Source organism: Colletotrichum gloeosporioides (assembly GCF_011800055.1).
Source record: "Colletotrichum gloeosporioides strain Lc1 chromosome Unknown consensus_7, whole genome shotgun sequence".
NCBI lineage: Eukaryota > Fungi > Ascomycota > Sordariomycetes > Glomerellales > Glomerellaceae > Colletotrichum > Colletotrichum gloeosporioides.
The window spans coordinates 1,800,018-1,825,498 of NW_025544652.1; the positions used below are offsets into that span (position 1 = coordinate 1,800,018).

At 56.9% G+C, this 25,481-nt stretch overlaps 6 protein-coding genes across 6 annotated transcripts; 2 read left to right on the forward strand and 4 right to left on the reverse strand.

Annotated features, from left to right (window-relative positions):
• Window positions 1-2,301: 2,301 nt before the first annotated feature.
• Window positions 2,302-3,815, reverse strand: GCG54_00001884 (uncharacterized protein; the record flags this gene model as incomplete). Its single annotated transcript, XM_045401986.1, has 6 exons — window positions 2,302-2,370; window positions 2,541-2,703; window positions 2,729-2,984; window positions 3,040-3,221; window positions 3,285-3,376; window positions 3,678-3,815. 6 exons carry the CDS (start codon window positions 3,813-3,815, stop codon window positions 2,302-2,304), a joined length of 900 nt encoding a protein of 299 aa, XP_045270715.1.
• Window positions 3,816-4,487: 672 nt separating this feature from the next.
• Window positions 4,488-4,740, reverse strand: GCG54_00001885 (uncharacterized protein; the record flags this gene model as incomplete). The annotated part of the gene is given in 2 exon segments (XM_045401987.1): window positions 4,488-4,603; window positions 4,614-4,740. 2 exon segments carry the CDS (start codon window positions 4,738-4,740, stop codon window positions 4,488-4,490), a joined length of 243 nt encoding a protein of 80 aa, XP_045270716.1.
• Window positions 4,741-9,445: 4,705 nt separating this feature from the next.
• On the reverse strand, window positions 9,446-11,991 carry GCG54_00001886 (Phosphatidylinositol 4-kinase lsb6; the record flags this gene model as incomplete). Its single annotated transcript, XM_045401988.1, has 3 exons — window positions 9,446-10,406; window positions 10,482-11,264; window positions 11,315-11,991. The coding sequence occupies 3 exons, from the start codon at window positions 11,989-11,991 to the stop codon at window positions 9,446-9,448; spliced, it is 2,421 nt and encodes an 806-aa protein (XP_045270717.1).
• Window positions 11,992-14,004: 2,013 nt separating this feature from the next.
• Window positions 14,005-14,478, forward strand: GCG54_00001887 (uncharacterized protein; the record flags this gene model as incomplete). Its single annotated transcript, XM_045401989.1, has 1 exon — window positions 14,005-14,478. One exon carries the CDS (start codon window positions 14,005-14,007, stop codon window positions 14,476-14,478), a length of 474 nt encoding a protein of 157 aa, XP_045270718.1.
• Window positions 14,479-16,363: 1,885 nt separating this feature from the next.
• GCG54_00001888 (DNA repair protein RAD5A) lies at window positions 16,364-19,846 on the forward strand (the record flags this gene model as incomplete). The annotated part of the gene is made up of 1 exon (XM_045401990.1): window positions 16,364-19,846. One exon carries the CDS (start codon window positions 16,364-16,366, stop codon window positions 19,844-19,846), a length of 3,483 nt encoding a protein of 1,160 aa, XP_045270719.1.
• Window positions 19,847-21,594: 1,748 nt separating this feature from the next.
• Window positions 21,595-23,082, reverse strand: GCG54_00001889 (Acyl-CoA desaturase; the record flags this gene model as incomplete). Its single annotated transcript, XM_045401991.1, has 2 exons — window positions 21,595-22,909; window positions 22,961-23,082. The coding sequence occupies 2 exons, from the start codon at window positions 23,080-23,082 to the stop codon at window positions 21,595-21,597; spliced, it is 1,437 nt and encodes a 478-aa protein (XP_045270720.1).
• Between the last annotated feature and the right edge of the window lie 2,399 nt (window positions 23,083-25,481).

Sequence of the window (25,481 nt, forward strand, 5' to 3'; positions counted from 1 at the left end):
GATGTGCGTTGGTCGGAGGATGGAATGTGTCGATCAGATGATTTTCTGTCCAATTGGTCGTTTCCAAGTGTCGTTGACCTCATCAACTACTTGAGTGTTGTGTATCCCTAATTCGTTGTCTGAAGCTGTCGACGGCTCGATTAAAAAAAAAATCGAGAGCTGTGAGATGCATAAATTTGGGCAAGCTTCCCATTGGCCGGAGCTCATGGCCTGTTCCAGATGTAAGGAGGTCGGCGGCGTTGGTGGCGCATTGCGGCTTCGGCGCCAGCCAGGGGTTGGCACCGGTGGGTGGTGGGTGGAGCTTCCCCAAGGGCATCTGTCTGCTGAGGTTTTGCAACTGAGTTGGTGCTCGGTGCCCAGTCCCTACACTATTGCCTATCAAGTGTCTGTCAGGGTCGTCCGTTCGTTGGTTCGTCGTATTGGGGGAACTGGATCCACTGATTAACACTCCCATTGACTGACATCTGTGACTTTGACAGTTTCCTCCTGCCCGTTCGTTGGCCCGAGCATGGACATGTTGAGACATGCATAAGGTTCGGATGACACAAAGTGTTCAACGACGCGTCCTTGCGAGCCCGACCGGAATGCTGCGATCCAGATGCGACGTTTCTGCAATTTCCAGAGCTTCCCAGCGTCGCCTGATGTGCAGGCTGTCAGGGAATCCGCTGCACCAGCAAGGGTCGGGGCACTCGCGAACGCCTCCGGATATCACATCCACCGGGGGCATCAGGCCCAAGGTTCCGGGGTGGCATACGGTCGTAATATAGATTCGGTTGGGATGGGGCCAATCTGCCTGGTGTGTAGCCTCAGCAGCATTGATGTTCGGGGCGACGGGCAAAGAAACTCTCAAAGTTGCAAGCTCGTCGCCATAGTGGCAGATTGGTCCGTTGGTTGATTCTATGGTCGATTCCAAAGCACCAGAGCAGCCGCCAATGCCGTCTGTTCGTCGTCGTCGGCTCGGATGGGTACGACACCAAGCGGACCTTGTTCAAAACGTCTGTGCCATGGTTTGGCCAGGCCAGGACGGCCAGGATGGAGCTCCCGAAGCTGGGGAACCTGCGCCGCTCAAGCTCACCGGCGTGGGAACCGGCAGGATATTGGCGTGGAATTGGCGAGGACGACGGCAGCGGCGCGGGTGCGGCAGCGAGACATGGCATGCCCTGGTTATTGCTCTTCAGATGAAAGTGGATTCCGGTGAATTGCTGCGTACCCTCAGATGGAACACGACTCGACTGCTCGGCCGCGGGGGCCAGTCAACGACATGGCACCCGGATGACGTGCCTGCCCTCTCAGTCAGATGATGGCCGAGGAATGTGTGTGTGCGTGCGTATGTGTGCGTGTTTACGTGTGTATGCTGTACATAGTATTCGTAGACGTGTCTGAGTATTCGCTCAATGTGACGTGAAGTGCTCCAGGCCTCCCTCACCGAGAGACGACCCGACGGTCTGGTAGCGAGTTAAATCTGCGCGTTCGCTATCCATTATCCATCCTCCCCTGAACTAGGCAAGAACCAACCGCAGGACGGCTCCTCGTCTGGGCGACAGCAGACACGCCGCCGTTCTGCCTCCTTCCAATCTAAACCCAACTGAGGTGAGGTGGACAAAACGAGCCCAAGTCCGTCCAGTCGGGTACCCAGACCGAGGAACCGCCTTCGCTTTTCTCCTGCCCTCCCTCCACCGCTTCCCTTAGCTTCCGTTGCTCTCCACTTCAGGTCTCGCACCGCACCGCACCGGTCTCCCGTATTTCGACTTCATGCCTTCTCTCCCTCCTTTGCGTCGTGTGCCGTAAAACTCGCCCTTACCTGCAAGGCATCAGTCGAAACCTGTCTTACACAACGGCCAACACACTAGACGATGCCAAAATAACTTTACCTGGTTACGCCTTCTCTTTAGCCGGCCTTGACAACAGTAAGAGCCGGAGGCGGAAATTCCCTCGATAATCCCAACGTTGCCTTTCCCATGCTGCCAACAGTCACAGAGGTCGAGAGCGAGAGCGCAATCCAGATCCAGGCCGTCATCGGCTTCGCACCTGCCACGTCGCCGACAACACATCAGCTCCACCTTGACTAACACGGCGGATGTATAGAGTCTGGGCAAGAGCCGAAGCCTTCGCCATCAAGTTTTCTTCTGGTTCTTTCACGAGGGAGCCAACTTTTGTTCACGTCGGAGCCATCAGGTGCGAATAAGTCGAAAGAAACTCAAGAGACTTGCGAGCTAGGCACGGGGTATTCGCTGCCATGACATCGTCATCATCAGAAGCCCAGAAAAGAATGCCCACCAAAACGACCGAAATCAACCCCTCTCAAGGCTCCCCTGGATCTGCAATAAACCGATTCGCCAAAAAATGATTCGCCTCAACGACGCTTGCGCCCTATACAGACATACCTGCGACGCGCCTGTCAGCTCCGGAAGTCTTGCAGCAAGAGAATCTGCAGGTCACACTTACATTGGAAAATACGCCTGTTGCGAGCAACGGATCATTTTCCTTCATGTTAGTCACAGCTCCAATCCTGGATAGTCTGCAAATCATGGAAAACTAACCCTGAACTCCGGATTGTCAGCCTCGCTTCTGGCCTGTGCGACCAGAACTTGGAACTCTTGGGACGTCATGCTGTATAGCAAAGCGGTCAGCTGCTTTTCCCGAACGCTTGCTTGTGGCGGCTGCTCGAAACTTACCCCCGGAACTCCGTCATTGGATAGTGTCCTAATGACGATAGAAATCTCCTTACGTTCTCTCTGTTTGCCAAGCCGATCTGATGTTGCCGTGGATCTTGCATCTCTGGTTAGCATCGATAATCTGCAACCTCGTGTCTGGCGATTCCGTACCGTTGGACCATCCGCAGGTCGGGAGCGGGATCATTTGCGTCTCCACCGAGTCGAAGCCTGCACTCTGCATCCAGCTCTGCATCTGCAAGGGAGCTCGGGGGTCTTTGTACGGTTGCATGCTGTCCAGGTATCGTCTCGACCACCTTCGAAGTGCGTGATCTGGCCATGTCAAGAGTCAGCAGCTGCGCCCAAAATGGGGAGGGGGAAAACGCACTCTGTGTCAGTGTACCGTTATCCGACTGCGCGTTGAAGTATATTTCCACCGTTTGGACCCAGCCGCCGGGCCGAAGCACGCGATGAATGTCGCGCAGATAATCCCTCCATCGATTCGAATGAATCCCTCCGGCCATCATCTGGCTGTGGACCAGGTCGAAGTGGTTGGATGGGAAGGTGAACCTGGCCAGATGGTTAGAGATGATCCGACTGGGGAAACAACAGGCGAGTGTCTAGGTTGCCTACCTTCCATTCAGATCATCGACTTGAAGGTTCAGATTTGGCGGCGTTTGCGCTTCGTCGGGCCAAATGTGCGGGCAAATGTCGATGCCCACCACCTATTTCGCTGGTCAACCGTCGTTTTCGGAGCAAAGAGTCAGATCCAAGAATCGCACGATTTCGATCTCAATGGCGAACGAGCTCTGGGATGCAGATGGCGGTGAAGACTTCAAAGGCGGGAGCAGACGGTTTGGCACCAACGCGGAAAAGGAGTCTCCGCTTAGGGGCATGATGGTAAAGCCAACGAAGACACTGAAGCTCTCCGTCCACCCGCCCCGAGCCATCTTACGCATCGCCAGACGTCTACCAGAGTCAAGTGAATGTGTGGCAAAGGCCTTTGCACGCGCGTGCATTACGTACCTCGCAGCTCGGGTGTTGCTGTGCAACTTCGATTGCCCAGTCTCCGGTACCGAACCCGCATTCGAGTATTCGACGGGGTCTCGTTATGGGCGGAAAGATGAGCGAGTTTTCAAAAACTATCGAGAAGAGATAGTGCATCATTTGCAAACGCTCGATTTCGTCCTATAGGTCGGGGGAAGAGGCTGAGCAACGCGGTCAGGGATTTCAGGGGCTCCATGGGCCATCTTTACCTCGTCTATGGGCGCGAAGTAGGCACCGTTGTCAACGGCATATCTTTGGAACTCTCTTCCCAAGTACGTGATAGTCTCGAGAAAAGTATTGTCCAACGGGACCGTTTGCGGATCGCTGGGAAGAGTTTAGCGGGCGCTTTCGCTGGAGGCGAAGAGGTGCAACCGTACTTGGCCATGATGGCAGACGGAAGATGGGGTCGACGGCCCTATGTCTTCGCTCTGTGAAGCTGCAGAAGGGTCTCCGTCTCGACGTGGAATCTTCAAAACGATCTCTCGGGATGAAGTCGAGATCGTGACCAGAGCGTGCTGTGGTCTAACCAAATGTTGGTTTAAGTTCAGAGACGGGACGGAAGACAAGGACCATACTTCAAGCACATCCTACTCGAGAACCCTGAAGGATCTTTGACAACCATATCGGAAGCACAGGGGCCTTCACGAAGGCGGCAGCCGTGTCTAATAGACATAAAATGGACAGCCCGCTGCGCTGGAGGTGGAGACCTGGGCCGGTCAGACTTCAGATTGGACTGGCATTTGTTCTACACCCCACGATGTTGCTGTCGATCCTGGGTTAGCACACACACTACCTACGACCAAAGAAGGCCTGTTTCGGCGGTCTTTGGTTCGTGGTGCAGACGAGGCACACTTCAGGTGACATGGATATGTCTTCTGGTGTTATTGCTGGCCCTGGACCCCCCCCTGTACGCACGAAAATTCGATAATGGAGCCGGCAGACAACCAAGACGTGCTAATCCTAGGCCCTCGAGTGGCATAGGGCGGGTGTGGCAGCGGGTCAAACCATCCTGGACACCGCTTTTACCAGCTGCCAGATCCATGGATTCCGTTAACCGCGGCGGCTTTCACAAGCTGTTCCGGCTTCCAGGTAGACGGTTGCTTTGTGGACGACCTGGTCATCGTCTAGCGGGACACGCCATCACATACCAACTTCTCACAGGGCGGCGGCAGGGCTGCAAAATGGCCACTCATGCTACCTACTGATTACCCGAGGCCTGCCCATCACCGGGTTGCAGTGGCCCAACTCGCCGTTTACGTTGGAAGTCGTATACAAGCGTCGGGGTCGGACTAATAAACCGATCCCCCTCATCCTGTATGCTGTATGTACGGTCGACGCATCCACACCCAGGACAGCGCCCAGTGGTGGACGCCGTTCCTGAGACCAACCGCAGACCCGGAGGACAGGGCCCAGCACACACACACACACACACCCTCTCGCTACAACCCTCCAGCGCCCAGGGAATGGGAAGCTCTTCAGCAAACCCGACGTGCCATCCCTTGTTTCCTGGCTATTCCCCTTCCGCCCCCTCCTCCCTCAACCACGGGTGGGAACGTTGCTCAAAGGAGGGGTTGCATGGCCGATCTGCACCTATTGCAAGCGGAGCTATAATCGAGTCCGAGGACTCTCATGTCCCAAGGATCCGGTCGTTGGCTTATGTCTAGACGGCGAAGGAGCGAAGGAAGATGGGAAGCCAACTTGGACCGGAGGGGCATCGAACAACACCCGATAGGACCGCGAGTCACACGAAAGGGGTGATCGTCCGCGCCGCGACGGCCTCTCGCGCCAGACGGTTGGTCCTCGTCGCAACGGCTTCCCGAGAACGTGGACTTGGGATCTTGCCCGTCAGCTTCGCGGTAGCTCGTCGGCCGTCCCTGTCGTGGCCGCGAGACGCGGTGAGGGGAAAGGTCCCGGAGCCATACGGGCAGGACGGACAACCACAGACTTGCAGAAATGGTCCCCCATTGCCTCGTACGACAAGCAGGCTGAGTGTCCTCTGAGTCGGTCGCTTGTCTTGTTTGGCATAAAGCAGGCTGGGACCATATGCGGCCGACAAACCTCAAGGGCGGAGTCAATGGTCTGATCCTCTCACACTTGCGCAGACAATCCTCTGCACTCAAGCTAGCGCAGTGAGACCCGTACCAGGGCTGTATCTCACAGCACAGCAGACGGGAGGGGGAGAGACGAACAACGCAGCCCAACGAAGCCATCGATCATCACTGTGCTGAGTACACAAATGCCTGTCGTCGTTGCAACTGGAGACCTGCACCACACCATCCCGAGGCTCTCTGTTGGGAGGGCTTCGGTCGGATGGCGGCACAATATGCACAAGACAGGCAAAGCTCTGCAAAATGTAGGTAAGGGCATGTATGTGTCTTTGGCCTGTGGGTTGCGTCGACGGTCGCTGCATTTTGACACGTTGGCGTATTCGGGTGCGTGCGTGCTGATGGCTTTAATTACCTCACACTCCCTGTGCTTTCTACGCGGTAGACGTGCTTCTGCTGACCTTATCCCATCCTGGCAAGAGTTGCTTATAAGGCCGGGGGGTATGGCTTTGGAGATGCCTAGGTGCAGCAAGGCCGCACCAACAACGCTTCGCGTGCGGAGTTGGTTTGATGAAGGTTGGAAGAAGAAATTGGGCGACCCAGTTCAGTCACGAACCCTCGGCGGGCCGCTCTGCAGGCTCAAAAACTAAGAGAGAGGAAATGCTGTAGCCACCAACCCGGAAGTACCTATCGACCAGGTTGTCGCTGGCTCGGGTGGTGGAGCTTCGGGAGAGAGCGCGCGATGACGCGAGCCACAAAACTCTCCTGGTTCCAGCTATTTGGGAACAGAGTAGCGACTGTCGACAACCCTTCCTTGTCGAAGAGACCGCGCCCTGGTGCTTGGGAACACCATGCCTATCCACGCCAGCCACGTACGCCCTGCACCCTGGCCTCTCCCCTTGCACCAACGGCCTCAAAATCTGCTGTACGGATACAGGTACGGGTAAAAAGACGAGAGACACCATGAGACGACGGCCGTTCGCCGTTGAGTTTGGCATCCAGCCATCCCACATGGAGGGCGCGCCACCCCAACCTGCAATCTTTTGACGTCAGAACAAGAGGCACGGAGCTGCTGGCCGTACATCGCGCCACACACACGCAGGTCCATGCCGGTCACGGTCTCACAACGCTGCACGCCAACCCTTCCTCGGGGACGACGGTATCGTCGCCAACGGGAGGGTACGGGTTGGCCGGATGCTCCCTTGAGGGTGGACAGTGAGCCAGCTGGGGTTGCTCACGGCAATCCCTAACACGAGCCGCAAAAGGAATCACTCACGAGCGGTGGCTGATGCATGATTGGACGCCTTCGAAAACGGCGACTGTCAATGTTGATGCAGGTGTATCATCAGATATGAATCGACCGGCCAGCCAGCCAGCCAGGGAGAAGGATCCGGAACAGGGGCCGCAATCAATCTACCTCAGTATTCACACCACAGAGAGTCACTTTCCCTGCCAGCTGCCGTACGGTTTCTGTCCTTCCAGCGATGACGGCGCAGGACAATCCTTCGTGCCAGGAAGCGAGGCAAGATGCTAGCTCGTCAGAGATGCTGCACGTCAGAGGGGAGCATTCGACCCAGTTCCTTACAGCGTGCTACTGTGTGTAATTCGCTTCCTACGGCTCTTTTCCCTCTTGACGGACCTTGAACGAGCCTCTGAGCTTTGCGACTTGTGGCCGTTTGTCATGTTGGCGTCTGCACGGTGCGGACCATGCGCCTGGCTATTATAGACAGTCTGTTTACCCGATATGAGAGAAATTGGGTCAGCTCCTCTCTCTTCCAACGGCTTTTCTTATCCCACGCAGAGAGGGGAAGGAGATGAGTTGGCGGTCGATGAGCAGTCACATTCAGCTCCGCCAACAGGGAACCCTAGTCGGAACGAACCCTGCTGGTTCCTCCCTCTTCATTTTCCTCTCAAACAGAACCGTCCCCTCGGGTTCCCCTACGACGGGAGGCTGGGGCACCATCTCTCTGCCTATCTCCCTTTTTCGATGCCATCCGTCCCCTGAAATGGCCCCCTCCTATCGCGACGGACGACAGTCGACCAAGACGGTGCAGATGGCAGCGTACAGCGGTATCCTGCAAAACCCACTACAATTCCAAAGATACCCGGCCAGCGCCCCCTTATTGTTGGAGGAGCTGCTGCGGAGTTGCCTGCCGCAGCATGCCCACCAATTGCCCTAACCCATTTCCCAGGACCGGGTTTTGGCGTTTCACCAGGCACGGAGAATACTTCTAGAAGGCCATGCACTTGCGAGATGGAGAGGGCGGCGCCGGTCCTACGAGCCGAAAGTCCCAAATGAAAGCGCACCCAGCAGGAGGATGAACAGCAATTATTACCTACACAGGCACACACGGCTTTACTGCGGTCATGGCCGCCCGGGTGGGCTTTTCCTCTTTTATCCCGTTTGCGATCTACCGACGATACGGAATTTGGTTGTAATACCGACGCCCACCCTCCTATAATATTGCTGATGCGTGCACAGATCGCAGACCGACAGATGCCAGTTCTCTTTTGGACGACCGCGGACGCGCCGCGTTGTTGTCAAATTGACAATACCCGTCCGTCGCCAGTTCCCAACGGGTCATGACGCTGTCTACCAAGCACGCGAAGGCCGGCATAGCGGCGGCCACCCGGGACCATTGGCTCAGCCGTCTTGTGCGACTTGAGCGGTCACGTCTTTCCCACCGAACTGATCCCGAAGATGACCCTGCTGGTTTTCATTTGCCAGTAGCTCCCGGTGTGGTGGTGACGACCTGTGGAAGGGGGCCTTTCTCATGCTGCGTCTATGGTACTTTGGAACTATGCATTACACGTACAATATCCGTAGTTTGGTTGTGGTCGGCGACCACCAAGCCCCCCTCTCCCCCTGGGGGTCCGGACGAGCAGGACCAACAAGGCTGCGGTGTTGGTAAATCCTTGCCCGATTGACGCAAAGGGGCGGAGGACTTTTCTCGAGCCGCCGAAAGAGGCTCTTTGCATGTACGCCTTTCCAACCCTTCTCAAAAAGAAGAAAATAACAAATAACCCATGTCTTCAATGCTCCTGTCTCTCTCGGTCTCTCCTCCGCCCAGAACCCCTTTTCTTTGATTTTTTTTCTTCTTCTGTCTCTCTCTCTTTCCACCCCTCGTCACAATTACCCCTCCGCGGGTCCTTGCCTTGTTTCTTTCCCGGGATTCTCTCTGAGTTGTCCTTCTTTCTTCTGACAAGCCTGTCTTCCGCATATCATGCAAATCGTGTGTCTCTTCCTCAGACGCCCATCGTCTCTCTCCCTCTCCCACCCCGTCAGCCGTCTGGGTCTCTGCCAAGTAGACAGGCCCGTATGACGATTCATACGAGGTTTTGATCCGCACCCAGCCAGAAGAACGCCGTCAATGCCTCTCTCCAAGGGGATGATGATTATGACATGATTCGTCCTGATGCGCGCGTGCAAGTCACTATTCTAGACAAGATCCGAAATGGTCCCAAACGAACTCCAGGCATCCCTATTCGTGCTCGGCGTGATGGTTGCCCAAAACAGAAGACGTGAAAAAGAAGTGAGAAATAATAACACCGCTCGCTCTCTCCACCCCTTGCATGCGCAGCGAGCGGAGCGCAAAACCCACCAACCGATACTCTAGCTCCAACTTAACTCCTCTTTGGACTCCGTATCGGCCCCTCTCCACCATCCCCCGTGGATGTTTTGCTCGATGCAAGCGTGGTGGATCACCAGCAGGTGAAAACTGGGTTCCTGGCTTTCACAGGCTCCAGCCTCTCCACAATAACCTTGCGTTGGTTGCCCTCCATCCCCTCCGCCGCAGCGTAACCCAAATCGCCGTCTTCAAGGTCGTGTTCATCGTATTCGTGACTCGGTCGCGCCCCGTACAGCTGCTGCGCGATGCTGCTGCTGTTGCGCCGTCCCGCCGCCGTCGCAAACGAGTACCGTCGCTGCTGTGACTGCTGCTGCTGGCGGGCGGGAGAATACATATTGAGCGCGCGGGATCCGTGATAGCTCTCGCGGTGTGCCTGGCCTGAAAACTTGGGTCGTTGCGCCGTCGGTTCCTTACCCAGGGGCGCGGACGACGCCAAGATACCGGAGCCGTTCATCGACATCTCGTCAGGAGACTGGGCGCCCTCGCCCGTCGGACTCATTGCTATCTCGAACCTACCCGGGTGAGGCATGTCGGCCGGCGGGCTGGCGAAGCCGAGCAGGTCCTCGTCGGTGCGGTGTGCAGGTGCGGGTGCGTTGGACGCGTTGGCCTCGCCAATATCGCCTTCGTCAATGGAGCGGCGAAGCTCTGCCTCATGGCGCATCATCTCAGCAGAGGCCACCCGCATGGGCACCGCGACGGGCACGTCGACGAGGTCGTCCCAGACGCACACCTTGGCGCGGCGGGTGAGCTCCAGCGGACCGTGGTCCGGCGTCTTGAGCGTCTCGACGACGTTCCACGCCTGCCCCTTCATGACGGCGATCTGCCGTGCGAACATCTTTTCCTGGAAATCGGGATCCAATTGGAACACCTTCCTCAGCGCCAACTGCGTCTGACTCCACCAGTGCGTCGACGTCAGAAGAGGGAGGAAATGGTCCCGTGTCTTCTGCGAGAATGGCCGGCCAATGAGGTCGACCGGCAGAAAGAGCCATCCAAAGGGGAAGCTGCGCGTGAAGATCTCGTTAGCATGACGGCTCCTGCGCGAACTCACTTCCTCGCCCGGCAAAGCTGTCGTGAGAGGTGGGATCTAGAGGGGGGAGTATACTACATACCTTCGCCATGCGTCTGGATGCTTCCAGGGCCAGGAGAGTGAGTTGTCAATGGCACCGATCGTAATCTTAGGGTCTTGCGTTCTGGGCAAGGGGCTCGACGCCTGCATGGGCTGCTGCGTCTTATAGGGGTACGAGGAGCGATTGGGCGATGGTCGCTGGCTCAGGTCGACCGGCCGTGGGCCTTCTTCCTCCGCGGACGGGGCCGTCTCCATGTGCATCTGAAGCGGCTCCGAGGCGATTGATACCTGTTGTGTGTTCCAGTCCACCTTGATCATCCAGTTGTCCAGACCTCGATCAGTGTTTCGCATGATGTAGTCCAAAATGACCAGCTTCTCCAGCTCTTCCCGGAACGACTGTTTCAGCGTTTCGGTCCACACGAAGTTATCGGGCCCGAGAGGTAGTTCATCTGGCCTGCTTTCGTCGTCGCTTTCAATGTCATCCAACGCAGCGCCGCTGCTGGGGCGGCAGTTGTCCGCCCACCTCCTCCTGCGCTTACGGTGCGGATCATTCGCCCTGAACCCGGACCAGTACTGGTCTGGCCACGGGTGCTCTCGCAGGAACACGTTGGCGTCTTTGAAGCCCTTGAGGAAAACCTGGAAGCTTCCCGGCTTTTCTGGAAGGGGCTTCTGTTTCCGGTAGTAGTTGCGACGGTCCCAGAACGGGTAGTGGAAAGATTTTGAGGAGAGCCATACAACGTCCGTGTACGGGACCATGTGCGTGCGAAGTTGACAATCGAGAGTATACGCAGCCGCTTCGCTGACATACGAGAGGTTCGGAATAAGGCTGCACGTATTAGCTTTTCCATATTCCAACCAGAGTCAAGGCCGACTCACCATGCTCGCCCGAAGCAGCACGGGAACAGATTTCTGTGAATCCACTTGTTCCACTTGGGATTCCCCGCCGCGTACGGCTCTTCATCCTTTGGCTTGAACACCCCTACGACCTTGCCCTCGGTATTCCGAGCAAAGTAACTGCCTGAGCTACCCTGAGAGATCATGCGCGGGTGCGTGCCCTGGAGGATAGCTTGCTTCACGCTCCCGAGAATCTCCTCGAACTCGAACTTGGTCATGACATCTTGCACGACGGCCAGGCCTTCCGGTGTGATGGGCCTGACGCCCTCGGGGGCCTGGAAGACGGAGTGGTGGATCTCGAGGCGCTCTTCCTCGCCGACCTTGCCGCGTTTGGTGCGCTTGAAGCGACTGGCGATTTCGTCGGCCCAGCGCTCGAGGCGGGCGTTGATGGCCTTGAGATCAACGCCGGAGTTGCTCCCGCCGCGGCGACGGTTTCTCGGCCTGGCAGAGGGGCCGGAGGCGGATATGGATATGGGTTTCGGGGTCGTCATGCCCGAGCGGGGACGCGGCTGGGTGATGGGGGCAAAGCGAGGGGCGGCCGGCGGCTGAAGGGAGGCGTAGGACTGGGTCAAGGGGTCGTCGTCTTCAGAGTCGGAGGACAGCGCGTCGGCTTGAGCGAGGCGCTCATAGCCCGTCGTCGCGGGCCTAGAGCGAGGCATCGCGGGCAGTCGGTCGGCGGAAGCGCGAGGAAAGGGAGGCTATCGTCGCGAGAGGAGGATTCGTCAGGCTCGCTTACGGAGCAATCGCAGGGTTGGGGTGGATTTCGCAGTCGAGGATGCTCGAACGTGGCAATTCAGCGTGTCACCGTTGCGATGCGAAAAGGATGGCGGCGAAAAGAGCGCGGAAACCTGGCCTGAGGACGGAAGAAGCCACACAAAGTCTATGGAAGGAAGGGAGACGGATAAAGAAGTAGTAATACAGCAAAAAATGAATCAAACGTAGTGCCAACGAGAGCAGGCAGCAGGTCTGACGGTGGAGCAGAGAAAGCACCAAGAGGACAGGTGGTGGTCGGGGGCACACAAGGAGGCCGTCTCTCAGATGTCGCGTCGTCGTCGTCGTCGTGGTAGTCGTAGTCGTCGGCGAGAAAGTGTGTCGTCAAGTTTCGGCGGACGGCGATGCTGTCATTGGGGTGCAGCTGGTGCTGCTGCCATCCTGGTCCAATGCAGAGCGCCGAGGTACCTTGGGAAGTACCTGAGTCTAGCTACAGGGCACTCGAGCTGTTTGTTAGGCGGGCGTAGCGGTGGATGTTACCTGAGCCTAGGCACCTAAGTTGCCTACCTAGCTACCTACCTTAGGTAAGTACCTTCCTTACCTAGCCCGGTAGATAAGGTAGGTAGTAGGTACGGCAAGGTGCCCCAAGGTTCCAGGCACCTGCGGACCGTGTCTACCCGGCACCCGGCCTTCTCCCTGCCAAACCTGCACCTCGTGGCAGTATGGCCTGTGATGAGTGGCCAGTCTCTGAGGAGTTTGAGGCGCCTCACGAAGCCGCCAGATGTGCTTTTCATCAATTGTTGACTGGCTTGTTGGAAAGTAAGCTTCATGAATCACAGCTGTCCAACCCACCGATCTTGCCGGACCGGATCATGGAGGTTGGAAATTCAACCAACACATTCTCCCTGTCCGAGGCAGTCTATGGACTTTTGGCATCAACGGACGGATGTTAGTCGTATCGAAACGGCTCGCGTAGGAACGACGTTTGGTCGGTCGTTGGCAGAGGTCTTGGGTAGGTTGCCATTCGCTAAACGCTTTTCGGATCGGCCTGCACCGCGGCAGGCAGCCGGCGGCGGGAGCATCGGGCCAAACGCTTTGACTGAGATGGGTAATACCTAGGCAGGTAGGAAGATACGGGGGCTGCGGCGGGCGGGGCATTGGGTGCCGCAATGTCTTGCTCGTCCCGATGTTACCGGCGAAGCTCGGGATACCTCAGGGAGGCTCATGTTGTGTATGGGCGATGAGATGGCCTCGACGACTTTGGGATACGCGACCACAGACAATATCAACTGCCTATCTAATGTCAGCCGTCCTCGCAGCTCATCTAAGCTCTTCCCGTTGGTAGAGGCATCGAATAGAAGGTCACTGCCACGCCCCGGAATCCCCAAGCTCTCGGGTCGCAGATGGGCCCACTCACACCGAATGTCCGTCTCGACTACACGCGAATTGGTTCGATTCATCAGGCCACTGCGAAGACCTGTCAAAGTCTTCCCGCACCATCACTCTGATAACATTCCGTTTGCATCACCACGGCCAATCCTGTCACAGACTTGCATCGGAATCTGCAGGTCTTTCGTGCCAACGCCCAATTCCAGGCACGCAGTCTACCGCTGCCTTGCCGAGTGGCAGGTCCAGCATCATCGTTTGCGGTTCGGACAACTAAGAACCAGTCTACTCGGCTGATCTTCCCACCACCAAGACTCCCGGCGTCTTGCAAGATCCCGATCGAGACCATCTCCTGCCACACCGGCCAATCCCTTCCGCCGGCCTCGTGCTCAGCTCCCCCTCATCTTTCTGGGCAGTCTCCAAATCTCTTTATATTCCTGTTCGTCCGCTCCACCTTTCCACCCCGTCTCCGTCCAGACAGAACCATTATTGTCTGCCAATAGGCATATTGTCAATACGGAGCTGCAAACCTTAGCATCAATCATACCTTTCCCTTTGCCGATAAGTCTTTCAGCATGGCTGCCCAATTAGAGACCGGAATCAGATTCCTGGACGTGACGTCGAGGCCTTTCTCGCCCGACCCAGATGCCCACCGCGGCCGCAAGAGGCACCGGAGCCTCACGAGGAGTGACATGCCGGCGACCCACTACGGCGGCACGGGCGAGTCTAGCACGTTTCGCGGCCGTCCTCGGCGTCGATCGACCTCCCCGATGGCGCTCTCCTCTCGGGCGTCCTCTCGCGGCCTGCTGAACCCTTCGGTCTCCCCTACGAGGAAGCGGCTGCTCCGCGTTGTCCTTCTAGATCGACGACGGAGTCAAAGCCCTTCCCGGTCCCGGTCGCCCAATCACCAACAGCCGCCGCCTCGGCGCCGTCAGAGGACCCGCAGCCGGAGCCGCACCCACACGAAGGATGCGCTTCAGCCTAAGGAGCAGCCCCCTCGGCTGTTCCAGGAGCTGTTCAAGAAGTCGGGCAAGCCCGGCCAAGACTGATTACGTCGGCAATCACGAGACTGGAGACGAACGATATGGAATCCGAAAAGATGGAAACAGAAAAAACAGCAGCATCCCCGGTCGAGCATGCTGCTCACATGGCATTTTGCGGTGTGCGAAAAGAACCTGGGCAATGAATTATCCCGCCGCTAGTCGGACGGACCTGAGGGCGGCGACAGGGCTGGCAGCATTCTGGAGATGCTCGTGTCTCGGACAGCTCAGATAACGCAAGACAGGCACCCAGACCCCCGGAGTCACCATGTGACTTGGCTGAACCCACGCAAGGAGACAGTCGTTTGCTGGGTTTTTGACGAGTTGTCTATGTCTCCTTGATACCTGCCGGTGAGGTTACATATACCTTGTAAAACCGTGAGAAATGGAGTTACAGAGGCACGGTGAAAATAGGCAGTCTCATAACGAAGGGTGTGTGCAGCCTGGGGCCATCATTTAACGTCTTGGACGGGCGGTCGTATGCTCGGCCTGGGGAAGAATGGTGGGTAAGACTCGGAAGATCAGGCAATGAGGCGCAACTAGCAAGGGACGGACTGTTGAAGGTTGCCAGGAAGTGCAGATGTATCGTTCACAGGCGATGGATGTGGGTTTCTCGGAGGGTGCAATGCATCCTGTGTCTGCAACATTGTATCGTTACGGCAACCCTGGGTTACACATTGATAGGAATTCAGGAATTCAACCCAAACTTTGGCAACAAGACAAAGAAGCCGGTGAGTGAGTGATACGAGTCGTCGGGGGCAGACAGTGAGGTGTGGGAAAAGTCGATGGGTCAAGTGACCCCTCAGACTTTCACACTTTCACAGGTTGCCTTGGACAAGCGGGTGCTAAGAGCGCATAGTGTCGTCTAGAGTGACAGAGAGTGGGATGTTGGCTGGGCCGAGATGGGTTGATGTGGGGCGCACAGACCAGGCTCCCTCTGAAAAGGATGGCCACGTGAGGAAGATGAACTTTACAGATAGCTAATCGGAATCGGGAATCAGCCTGTCTCCACCGCAGATGCCCCGCTGCAAGAGGCGGAGGGAGTGACCTCAGCTGCAAGAAGGCTGCGCTGCTGCAGCCAACGCCGCACCGCATTCCATATGCCGCGCCTACCACCACCACCACCTTTACCTCAGCACACCTACCTACGGATACCTCAGAACCCACCTCAGCCCGCACCTCTCCGCGAATACGCCAGCGCCCTTCCTGCCCTGGGTCTGCACTAGACCGGCGCTTGCCTTATTGTCATCACCATTTGATTTTTCTGTCCTTCGCGCCAGTACGGAGGAAGTTTTTCTTCCCCATCTCGCCCTTCCTTATCAAAGGCAGGGACACGGCGGCATGGAAGTCAGCGCACTTTGATCTGGTGTCGACTCGACTCGACGACGACATTCGACCTCGTTCCCCCCTTTGCGCCCCAATCACGGCCTTTGGCTTTGCACTCTCATCTCTCTACCTGAAGAGCGACGATAACGACTTCGAGAACGACTCACACCCCGGTTGTGACTCCCCGCCTAGATACCTTGTCGGTCTTGTATTCACCACGGCACACTGAATCTACCACCAGCCTTGTGCCTGCCTCGCCCCAACTGGCTGTGGTCGGCTGTTCCTTCCCATCTGTCCCAAACAGCAACATTCACTGGGCGGAAGTCTTGTGATTGCCAGGTTCAATCTCTCTTTTCCGAATCTTTCTCCATCTCGGCCACATACTCAGGACCTCAGTGCTTGCAACCCCGCTGCCAGAGTGATATACAATACCTTCTACCAATCTCTTGTCTGTGATGGTCGCAACAAATCCGTCCAGACCGCCTATAATACGAAGCCTACTGGTGTGAGGCCTCCAGAACCCACTGATCCTCAACGCTTGGTACCTGCCTGGTGACAAGTCGTCGCCATGGCGTCTCCAGACAGACCAAACGGTGAGTCTCTGCCTCTTGCCTTCGACCACAGCACCTCCCCTCCTTCCTCTTCGATGTCTCCCACAGCCTTCGACCTTCCCAGGCACACAGAGAGCGGGGTAATACTGACAAGATCTCCCCCTCCAGGCCGAGCCAGCTTGGCCACCAACCCCCAGCCGCAAACGTGGAACGCGCAAGCCTTGCTAGCCCCTCGTTCGTATGCGTCTTCGACCTCGGCCGCGAGACGAAATTCCCCAAAACCACAAGCTCTGGCGACGCGAGCCGCCCCGATGAACCACAACGCAAACAACGCGATGGTGTTCCAATTCGCGAGTCCGAATGACACGCCCAGCGAATCTTTGACGCCCAGCATGGCTTCGGGCGCGTCGACACCCGTCCTCGACGGCGGCGTTTCGCCCTACGGAATGGGCAGCGTCATTGAGCGGATGAACCATGTCCAAGACCGCGCCGCGGCTCCCCAACCCAAGCGCAGAAAAGTCGACACTCCCGAGTCTGACGCGGACAGCAACAAGAAGACCATGGCAGGTGGGGGCAGCGGCATGCTTGGCGCATATGTCAAGGAAAAGCAAGACGAGGGCAAGAAGGAAGGTCCACAGGCGTCCACACAGACTGTGGACTTGACAGGAGGTGACGACGACGTTGTCATGGTCGCGAACCCCGGTAACGAAGAGGTCTGCTACGGCATGTTGTCCGGTCACCTCGACTGCCACAGGGTACCATCCGCGAAGCCCGGAGCGCAGAGCATCTTTGGAGCGGACTACACGGCGCCGGTCAAGATCGTTCTGAAGAGAATCTTGGGTGAATCGACCAAGCGAATCCAGGCGTACGACCATACTCGAGAGATCATCGGAAACGTGGACGCGGCCACTGCCACTGCGCTCGTCCCGTTACTGGACTCCAACGTCAGTCTCAGAACCGATTGCAAGATCCCAGGGCGTCGGAAGCAGCCCGACGAGCAACCGGGCCAGCCCATATCGCGATCCTACCCTGTAGAGATGACGTTGTACGGCCAGTACAAGTTCGCCAAAGCCATCGGCAAGCACTTTCAGAGACACAACATTATCCTTCGTCACCCTAACAGAGTCGACAAGGGCATACGGTACGAGAACGTCCACGCCGAGGCCCCGAAGCCGGCGGCCGGAAACGCCCCTAGATCACTCTCGGGAGCACTTGCCCATTACAACCCCCAGACGTCCACCACCTACTACACGAACCCGACCCCGAGGACCGTGGAGGAGATCCGGTCAGACGTCATGGGCGTGTTTGATTCGATGGGTAACAGTGATGAGCTCCCAGAGCTTGATCCAGCCGCCGTCATTACCACTCCGCTGCTCAAGCACCAGAAGCAGGGTCTATATTTCATGACATCGAGAGAGAAGACATCGAGCGCCGAGGAGAGAACCAAGGGTACCATGTGGCAGCTACGCATTGGCCCCAACGGTCAAAAGTCTTACTACAACGTCATCACCGGTCACGCAGAGCGACAGCTTCCCAGTGACACTCACGGCGGTATCCTCGCCGACATGATGGGCCTGGGAAAGACCCTGAGTGTCCTCTCGCTCATCGCCAGCTCCCTTGACCAAGCCCGCGAATGGGCCAGCCGCGCTCCGGTCCAGCCTGAGATGCCACCGCAAAAGGCAGGAGGCAAAGCGACGGCCTCAAGCACCCTGCCGCTGACCAGTGTCACCACGAACACAAGAGCAACTCTGCTGGTCTGTCCTCTGAGCACCGTGACTAACTGGGAGGAGCAAATCAAGCAGCATATTGCGCCTGGTGAGTTGAGCTACTACATCTACCACGGCTCAAACAGGACCCGGGAGGCCGATAAGCTGGCAGACTACGACCTGGTCATCACCACCTACGGCTCCGTGTCGAGCGAATTGGGCGCACGCAGCAAGCGCAAAGGAGGCAAATACCCCTTGGAAGAAATCGGCTGGTTCCGTATCGTGCTCGACGAGGCTCACATGATTCGTGAGGTGGCGACTCTCCAGTTCAAAGCCATTGTCCGACTGCAAGCTGCCCGCCGTTGGGCCGTCACCGGAACCCCAGTCCAGAACCGTCTTGAAGACTTGGCTGCGTTGCTCCAGTTTATCAGACTCAGACCCTTTGACGATCGGAACAAGTTCAACCGCTTCATCGTGGACCCGTTCAAGGCGTGTGACACGGAGATTGTCCCAAAGCTCCGTGTGCTGGTGGACAGCGTTACCCTCCGCCGGCTGAAGGACAAGATCAACCTGCCCCCACGGAGCGACAACATTGTCAAGCTCGACTTCACGGCGGAGGAGCGCGAAATTTACGATCTGTTTGAAAAGAACGCCCAGGACCGAGTAAAGGTTCTCGCCGGAAACGGGGTGCAGCGTGCGTTGGGAGGGCACACGTACATCCACATTCTTCGTTCCATCTTGCGGCTCCGGCTCCTCTGTGCCCACGGCAAGGATCTTCTCAACGACGAAGATCTCGAGGCTCTTCAAGGAATGACTGCTGACATGGCTATTGACCTGGACAGCGACGATGAAGACCAGAAGCCCGGGCTGTCGGACCGCAAAGCGTATGAGATGTTTGAGCTCATGCAGGAAACGAACACGGATGTCTGCAGCTCCTGCTCCAAGAAGTTGGGCACCAATGACGACGCTAGCATCGAGTCGGAGGGACAAGAAGATATTCTTGGATACATGACGCCGTGCTTCCACATTATTTGCGGCTCCTGCATTAGAGGTGTCAAGGAGCAAGCCAAGCGATTGCTGCCAGCCGGCCAGGCCGTCGGACCCTGTCCCATTTGCTCCACGATCATCAAGCCTGCTTACGTGGACATTCGTCGCTCGCGAATCAAGGTTGAGCACGAAGGACCTGCCAAGGACAAGACGACGACGAACGGCCGCAAAGGCTTCGACAAGTACACTGGGCCGCACACCAAGACGAGGGCGCTCGTCGAAGACCTCCTCAAGTCGAGAGACGACAGCGACGCGAACCCGCACGAGCCACCTTACAAGTCCGTCGTCTTCTCGACGTGGACGTCCCACCTTGATCTGATTCAGCTGGCGCTCGACAAGCTGGAAATCAAATACGTACGTCTCGACGGCAGCATGTCTCGTGTCGCCCGTACGCAGGCGATGGACACTTTCCGGGAGGACGATTCCGTGCATGTCATCTTGGTCTCAATCACAGCAGGTGGCCTCGGACTCAACCTGACGGCTGGCAACAACGTATATGTCATGGAGCCTCAATACAACCCGGCGGCTGAGGCTCAGGCTATCGACCGAGTCCATCGTCTTGGGCAGAAGCGACCGGTCCGCACGGTGCGATACATCATGCGCAATAGTTTCGAAGAGAAGATGCTGGAGTTGCAAGAGAAGAAGAACAAGCTCGCCAGTCTCAGCATGGACAGAAAAGACCGGGTGTTTGACAAGAGCGAGGCGGCTCGGCAACGGCTGCTGGACCTTAGAAGTCTCTTCAAATGAGTTACGACGACGCAGCAACGTCAGGGATCGAAATGACTAGTTTGAACTGCGCCGCGTGGGCATTGCAACTTGGTGTTTCGGAGTTTATGGAATTGAGGCAGTTCGGCGGTTGGCCTCCACACACGACTTTTTCTTCTTTCAGTTGCCGCTTGTGAAAGGACTCGTCCGTCCGTCATCAGGTGGCTGCATTGTTTGGTGTAGGGAGGGGGAGGCATTCTCAGTTTTCAGCGTCCAATGACGTGACGATACCACACCGCTTCATGTTATTTTGTTTCCTTTTCGAGAGCGAAGGCGACGAGCATGCCGTCTGTTGAGGGCGAGATCGGAGGCAGCCATGGTTTTCACTTTTATGGTTCTAGATTTGCATTAGACCGGCTGAGGCGGTTACATCTCAGTCGAGGAGGTACATCTGCTTTGAAGGAGGGACACGCACGCTGCATCACTCGATAGTTATGATGGCAAAAGTGCCTCCCTTGCAATTTACGTATGTTAACCCACATGTTTCCCTCGTGTCCGAGGCATCGTGACGACTAGGTGGCAACTTGAGAAGGCCTGAAGTGGGTCACGTAGTGCTGGTCGTCAGTGCTGATGATATTGATATTGAACTTGGAGGAGGGGCGGGAAAGGAGACGCGGGGATGTGGTGTCCAGAGCGATCCCTGTCCAACGTGGTTGTTGAAAACCACACCCGAGGCATATCAACATGCGGGTAAGTCGCTTTGAGGGGTGGGCCGTTTATCATATGTCCTTGCATGTGTTTCGATCTCTTTTGAACGAGTGCTGTTTCCCGGTGGCATCATATGCGTGTGTCTTATTGTGGAGTTTGTGTGTTGTAGTGTCTGGTGCCCTCCCCCATTTTTGTTGGGAAACTCGTTGTGTTGCAGTGTTGTAGTCGCATAACTCATCTTTTTTAGTTCCCGCCGCCTAGGTAGCAAGGTACGGAAAGCCAGCGGCCGAGCCGTTCGCCCGGCTCTCCGCCCCAACACCCGGCTTTTTCTCTGCTTGCCGTAACTTCAGCCCCCGTCCCACAGTTGAAGGGCACCTTTGGCGCCAGCCCGAAACAAGCCTTATCGTCTGCCCCGGTCTTGCCGCGTGCGGACTGCGGGACGGGCTCAAGCGAGTCTTTCCATCGTCAGAGTGATGTAGTACCGCCGAGACGGATACGAACATGTGATTGCGGCTCTGGGCAGGGTGGTTGACGAGGTTGTTGAGGCTATCTGAGGGGCGCTCCTTGCTAGCTTGTACGACGCCTTCCTGACTTGCACAACGCCATTACTGTACCGTGAGCATCAGGTATGTATACAATCGGGTGCCAGTGAGCACACCTTCATGGTTGCCTTCGCTAAAATCTAGTCGTGAACGTCACTGAGAGATCAGAACAATGAAGTTGAAATAAAGTTTCTCGCATATTCATTCTCGCCCTCTGATGGACTTCTTGTTTCCTATTCTAAGCAACAGCTTCAATGAACTGCAAGTGAACGCCTTCCGCAATGCCCGACCCCGCAAACGCCCTAATGATACCCATAATTGTGAGGTCGGCCGCTGCTGCCACTCATTGCTCAGCCCTGCCGGGTGGAATGAATGTCAAGGCGAAACACCAATAACGACGCGATGGTCGTTATGAGAGCAGCTCGAGCCTGCCGGCCCGAATCTGCTGTCTGAAGTGAAAGTTCGGAGCTCCCACATCACCGCCTCTTTGGTTCGAAACAACCCTCCCAAGTCATTAAATTTTAGCATCCATCGTCTCGTTCATGCGGCGTCAGCGCTGGCAACAGGGGGCTGGACCTTGGTGACCTGGTCGCCGGCACGGGTGATACGTTGGCCGTTCGAGTCGGTAACATAGGTCATGTCCTTGTTCTCGAACTGAGCGCGCTTCCAGATCTCAACCTCGCAGCCGCCACGCAGAACACCGACACGCATGGTGGACAGCAAGTTGTGAGCGGCGTTGGAGTGGAGGTAGACACCGCCGTTGAAGGTAGCAGTGGCGTCCTTGCCAATGGCGGAAGAGATGAGAGCCTTACCACCGGGGTGGTCCTTGATGAAGTCGGTAACGTCGTGGATGACACCAGCGATGGCAACGAGTCCGCGTCCGCCCTTGGCCTGAGCAACGAAGTCGTCCCAGTCGATGACAGGCAGCTGCTCCAGGGGAACACCCCAGTCGAGCTTGGCACGCTTCTGGTCGAGCTTCTTCTGCAACTGCTGGACGCGACCCTTCTCAATCTCGTTCTGGCGGAACTGCTTCAGGTCGCTGGCGAGGCCGAGCTGCTTCCACATCCAGATGCTCCACTTGGTGGGGTCGTACTGCCACCACTGGATAGCGTTGCGGTAGTCGGAGGGGAACTCGTGGTGGAAGTTGTGGTATCCCTCACCGAGAGTGACGAGGGCAGTGATGACGTGGTCACGCGGTGAGTTGCGGTCGTCGAAGGGCTGGTCACCGAGCCAGTGGGCCAGAGAGTTGACGCAGAAAGTAGCCTGCTGGACGAAGAAGATGCGGAGGATGCCACCATAGATGTAGCCGCCCATCCAGTCGCCCCAGCCGAGACCGCAGACGAGGGTAGGGAAAACGACACCCATACCAATGACGCACTTGATGAAGTGGATGTGCTGGAACATAACAACAGGGTCCTCGTTGAGATCGGAGATATCGGTACGGCCCATGCGCTTGGGGTCCTGCTTCATGACCATCCAGCCGATGTGGCTGTAGAGGAGGCCCTTGCGAACGGAGTAGGGGTCCTTGTCGGTATCGGTGTAGCGGTGGTGAGCACGATGGCCATGAGACCACCAGCGAATGGAACCCTCAACGGCACCAGCACCGACGGCGGCGAGGTAAATTCTCAGGGGCAGGCTGGCCTTGTAGGAACGGTGAGCCCAAAGACGGTGGTATCCAGCGGTGATTCCGAGACCGGTGTTGAAGTAGTAGATGACGGCGAAGGCGGCGGTCTTCCACTGAAGAGGGCACCAATAGGAGTAGATGAGGCCGACCAAGGGGATCACCAGAATGAAGGTTGTGTTCAACCAGTTGACGTGCTGGTACCAGTTACCCCAGGTGATGGGCTGGGTGGAACTGTGTGAAAGTTAGCGACTGGTGGTTTAACCAAATGTTGTCAAGACGCACATGTGAGGCTTCTTGTTGTCGTATGCCTTGGAGGCGCGGACGGGGACGTAGTCGCTGGTGCCATCAGGGAAGGCCGAAACCTCCTTAGGCTTCGCGGCCGAGGATGAAGTTGCCGCCGACATGTTGATGAGAGCCAATGGGCTTCACTGGGGAGGTCGTCGGATCTGTTCGGAAGTCGAGGGACTCCGGAGCTGTCTAAGCCGGAGACAATCGGTGTGCCTTGTGGTCGAAGCAACGTCCACACAACAACGAGGTCGGTGTCCAAGAGCCAGGCGGGCGATGGACTTTGGGTGTGAGGGCAAGTCTGGAGACGAAGTTCAAAGAGAGAGGAGGGGGGGTTGAAGAGCCGGGAGTTATATAAAGGGATACCAGATGGTTGACCAGGCCCCAGCAAGGAGGAAAAAAGGTACGGAGTACGGAAGCCGGGGTACCTTTGGGCGAGTTGTCCGCCACCCACCAGGATCAAAAAATCCCAGCAAACGAGTTGAGTGGGAAGTGGAAGGGTGGGAGGGGTAGTGGGGAGGGGGGGGGGGCGGGTGGGCGTTGGTGAATCAATCAGGTCAGGACCAGCATTCACAATCAGCCAAAAATGCAAAGACAGATGCACCGTGGGTCGTGGGGTTTGACTTGACTTGCTGGCGGGACTTGGACCTGGCCGGGATTTGCAAAGAAAATGGGCAGATGGGGAGGCACAGCGACGAAGAAGCTTCCCGTTGGACCACCTAGTTTCCCAGGCCCCGTCCCCGCCGCCGCACTTCACCGAAGAGTGACCCAGGCACCGTGCCTTGAGAGACGCGTGTGCGTGTATCCCGAGCAGCGGCCAGATGCTGATATGGACTGGCAAGAATGCAAGTGCCCAGTTGTGGTTGTATCTCGCACACCTGCCACCGCCGGAAAGGTACCAGGCGCGGCTTCCCTTGCAGATATGCCAATTGTTAGTGGTGTAGAGCGGATCGTAATAGGAAGTGACCTTCACCCATCTTACATCACAGCAGCTGCATTACATGATAGCAGTTGCCTAGCACATGTTAGCCATTGCCAAATCATCACCTTCTCTGCTTAAACCTCCACGTCGCTTGCCGGCGTTGCTCTGAATCCAGGAATCCCTCCCTTCCCTCCGCTGGCTGCTCCGTCGGTCCGTCTGTTACCTGTCACGGCCTCGACCTTAACCTCACGCCCATGCGCGGCGGCGGCAGCAAGTACACAGCATGATCTGAGCAATCTTGGCCCATATCTCTTAGTCTTCGTTGGGAGAGGGACCGTAACGGCAAGATTCAACTGTTCAGATCCCTTTACAGGAGGACCCTTATCCCCAAGGAGCCAACAAAAAGCATTCAAATGTCATCAAACGCGGCCATGATGGCTCGAAAACATGCCATCTCCGACTCGAGGCTTGGGGATCAGAAGCAAATTCGGGCTCTTCCTGAGCGCAGGATCTCTCCGCACAGCCGAGGATGAGACGATTGACGGCCCCAGATCAGGTCACACCTTGGCTGGCTTTTTTGGTGCCTTGTCGGGGGGGGAGGGGGGCTCTGGGGTTGCAGGCAAGTACACATTGTGCCTTTTCTGCGCCGTAGTGAGGGTGGGAGGTTGTCAATCTGCAATGAATAACTGGCAAGCACGCACGAGATGCGGTCCAAAGAAAAAAAAAAAAAGGCCCCGGCTCCCAACAACTTCCCCAACGCTTTTCAATATGACGGGTCCTTGATTGGACGGGACGGGGGCTGACCCCTGCCATGTGGTCGCCGCTGGGGCGGGGCGGATGGGCGGCTGGAATCCACCTTACCTCATCGGGCAACGCCCATCCACACCTCACCCACACCACACCCATCTGCACTCTTTCCGCGACTCCCCCAGGGCTGAGGGCTGAAGAGAGAGCTTCCTGTGCTGTGAGAACTTCACAACTCGCAGTGCCTGTTGGCCTGTTGGCCTGGCCCGGTGCTCCCTGCAAACACCGCATCGCATCGCAATTCTGTGATGCACATCCCCAAATGCCGTCTCGTCAAAGTGGCGATGTCAGAGACCGCCGCTCCTCGCCAGCAACACCTCGGTTCGACAGACGAGACAAGGCAACCAGAGATGCCTCGAGCCTTGTCCTACAGTGACATCTCCCGCCTTGCCCTATGCAGTAGTTCTGTTCCTGCAGCTACTTGCCTTTCTGACTGACACCATCATTCATTCCCAAAAGAACAATCTCTTACCGCTGCTCCATCGGACGAGAACTGGCCATCCTCATGTCCCTTCTTGGGGGCAGCAGGAAAAAGTCGGGATCGCGCCAAAAATGACTGAGGCGACTCACCCAGTCGCAGGCTTCAAGCCGCTGTCTCAGACTGACCGATCAACCGACCTCTTGTCTAGGCCCCCGCTGCATCATGCGCAGAGACAGAACACACCGCGAGAATGGAGGCGACAACGAACCAACAGAGTAGTCTGAATCGGCGGTGGCGGTTCGTTCTGCTCTCCCTCAACATGTTCCCCACCAAAGCTCCATCGAGTGACGAAGGTCTCACGTTGCCTCCGA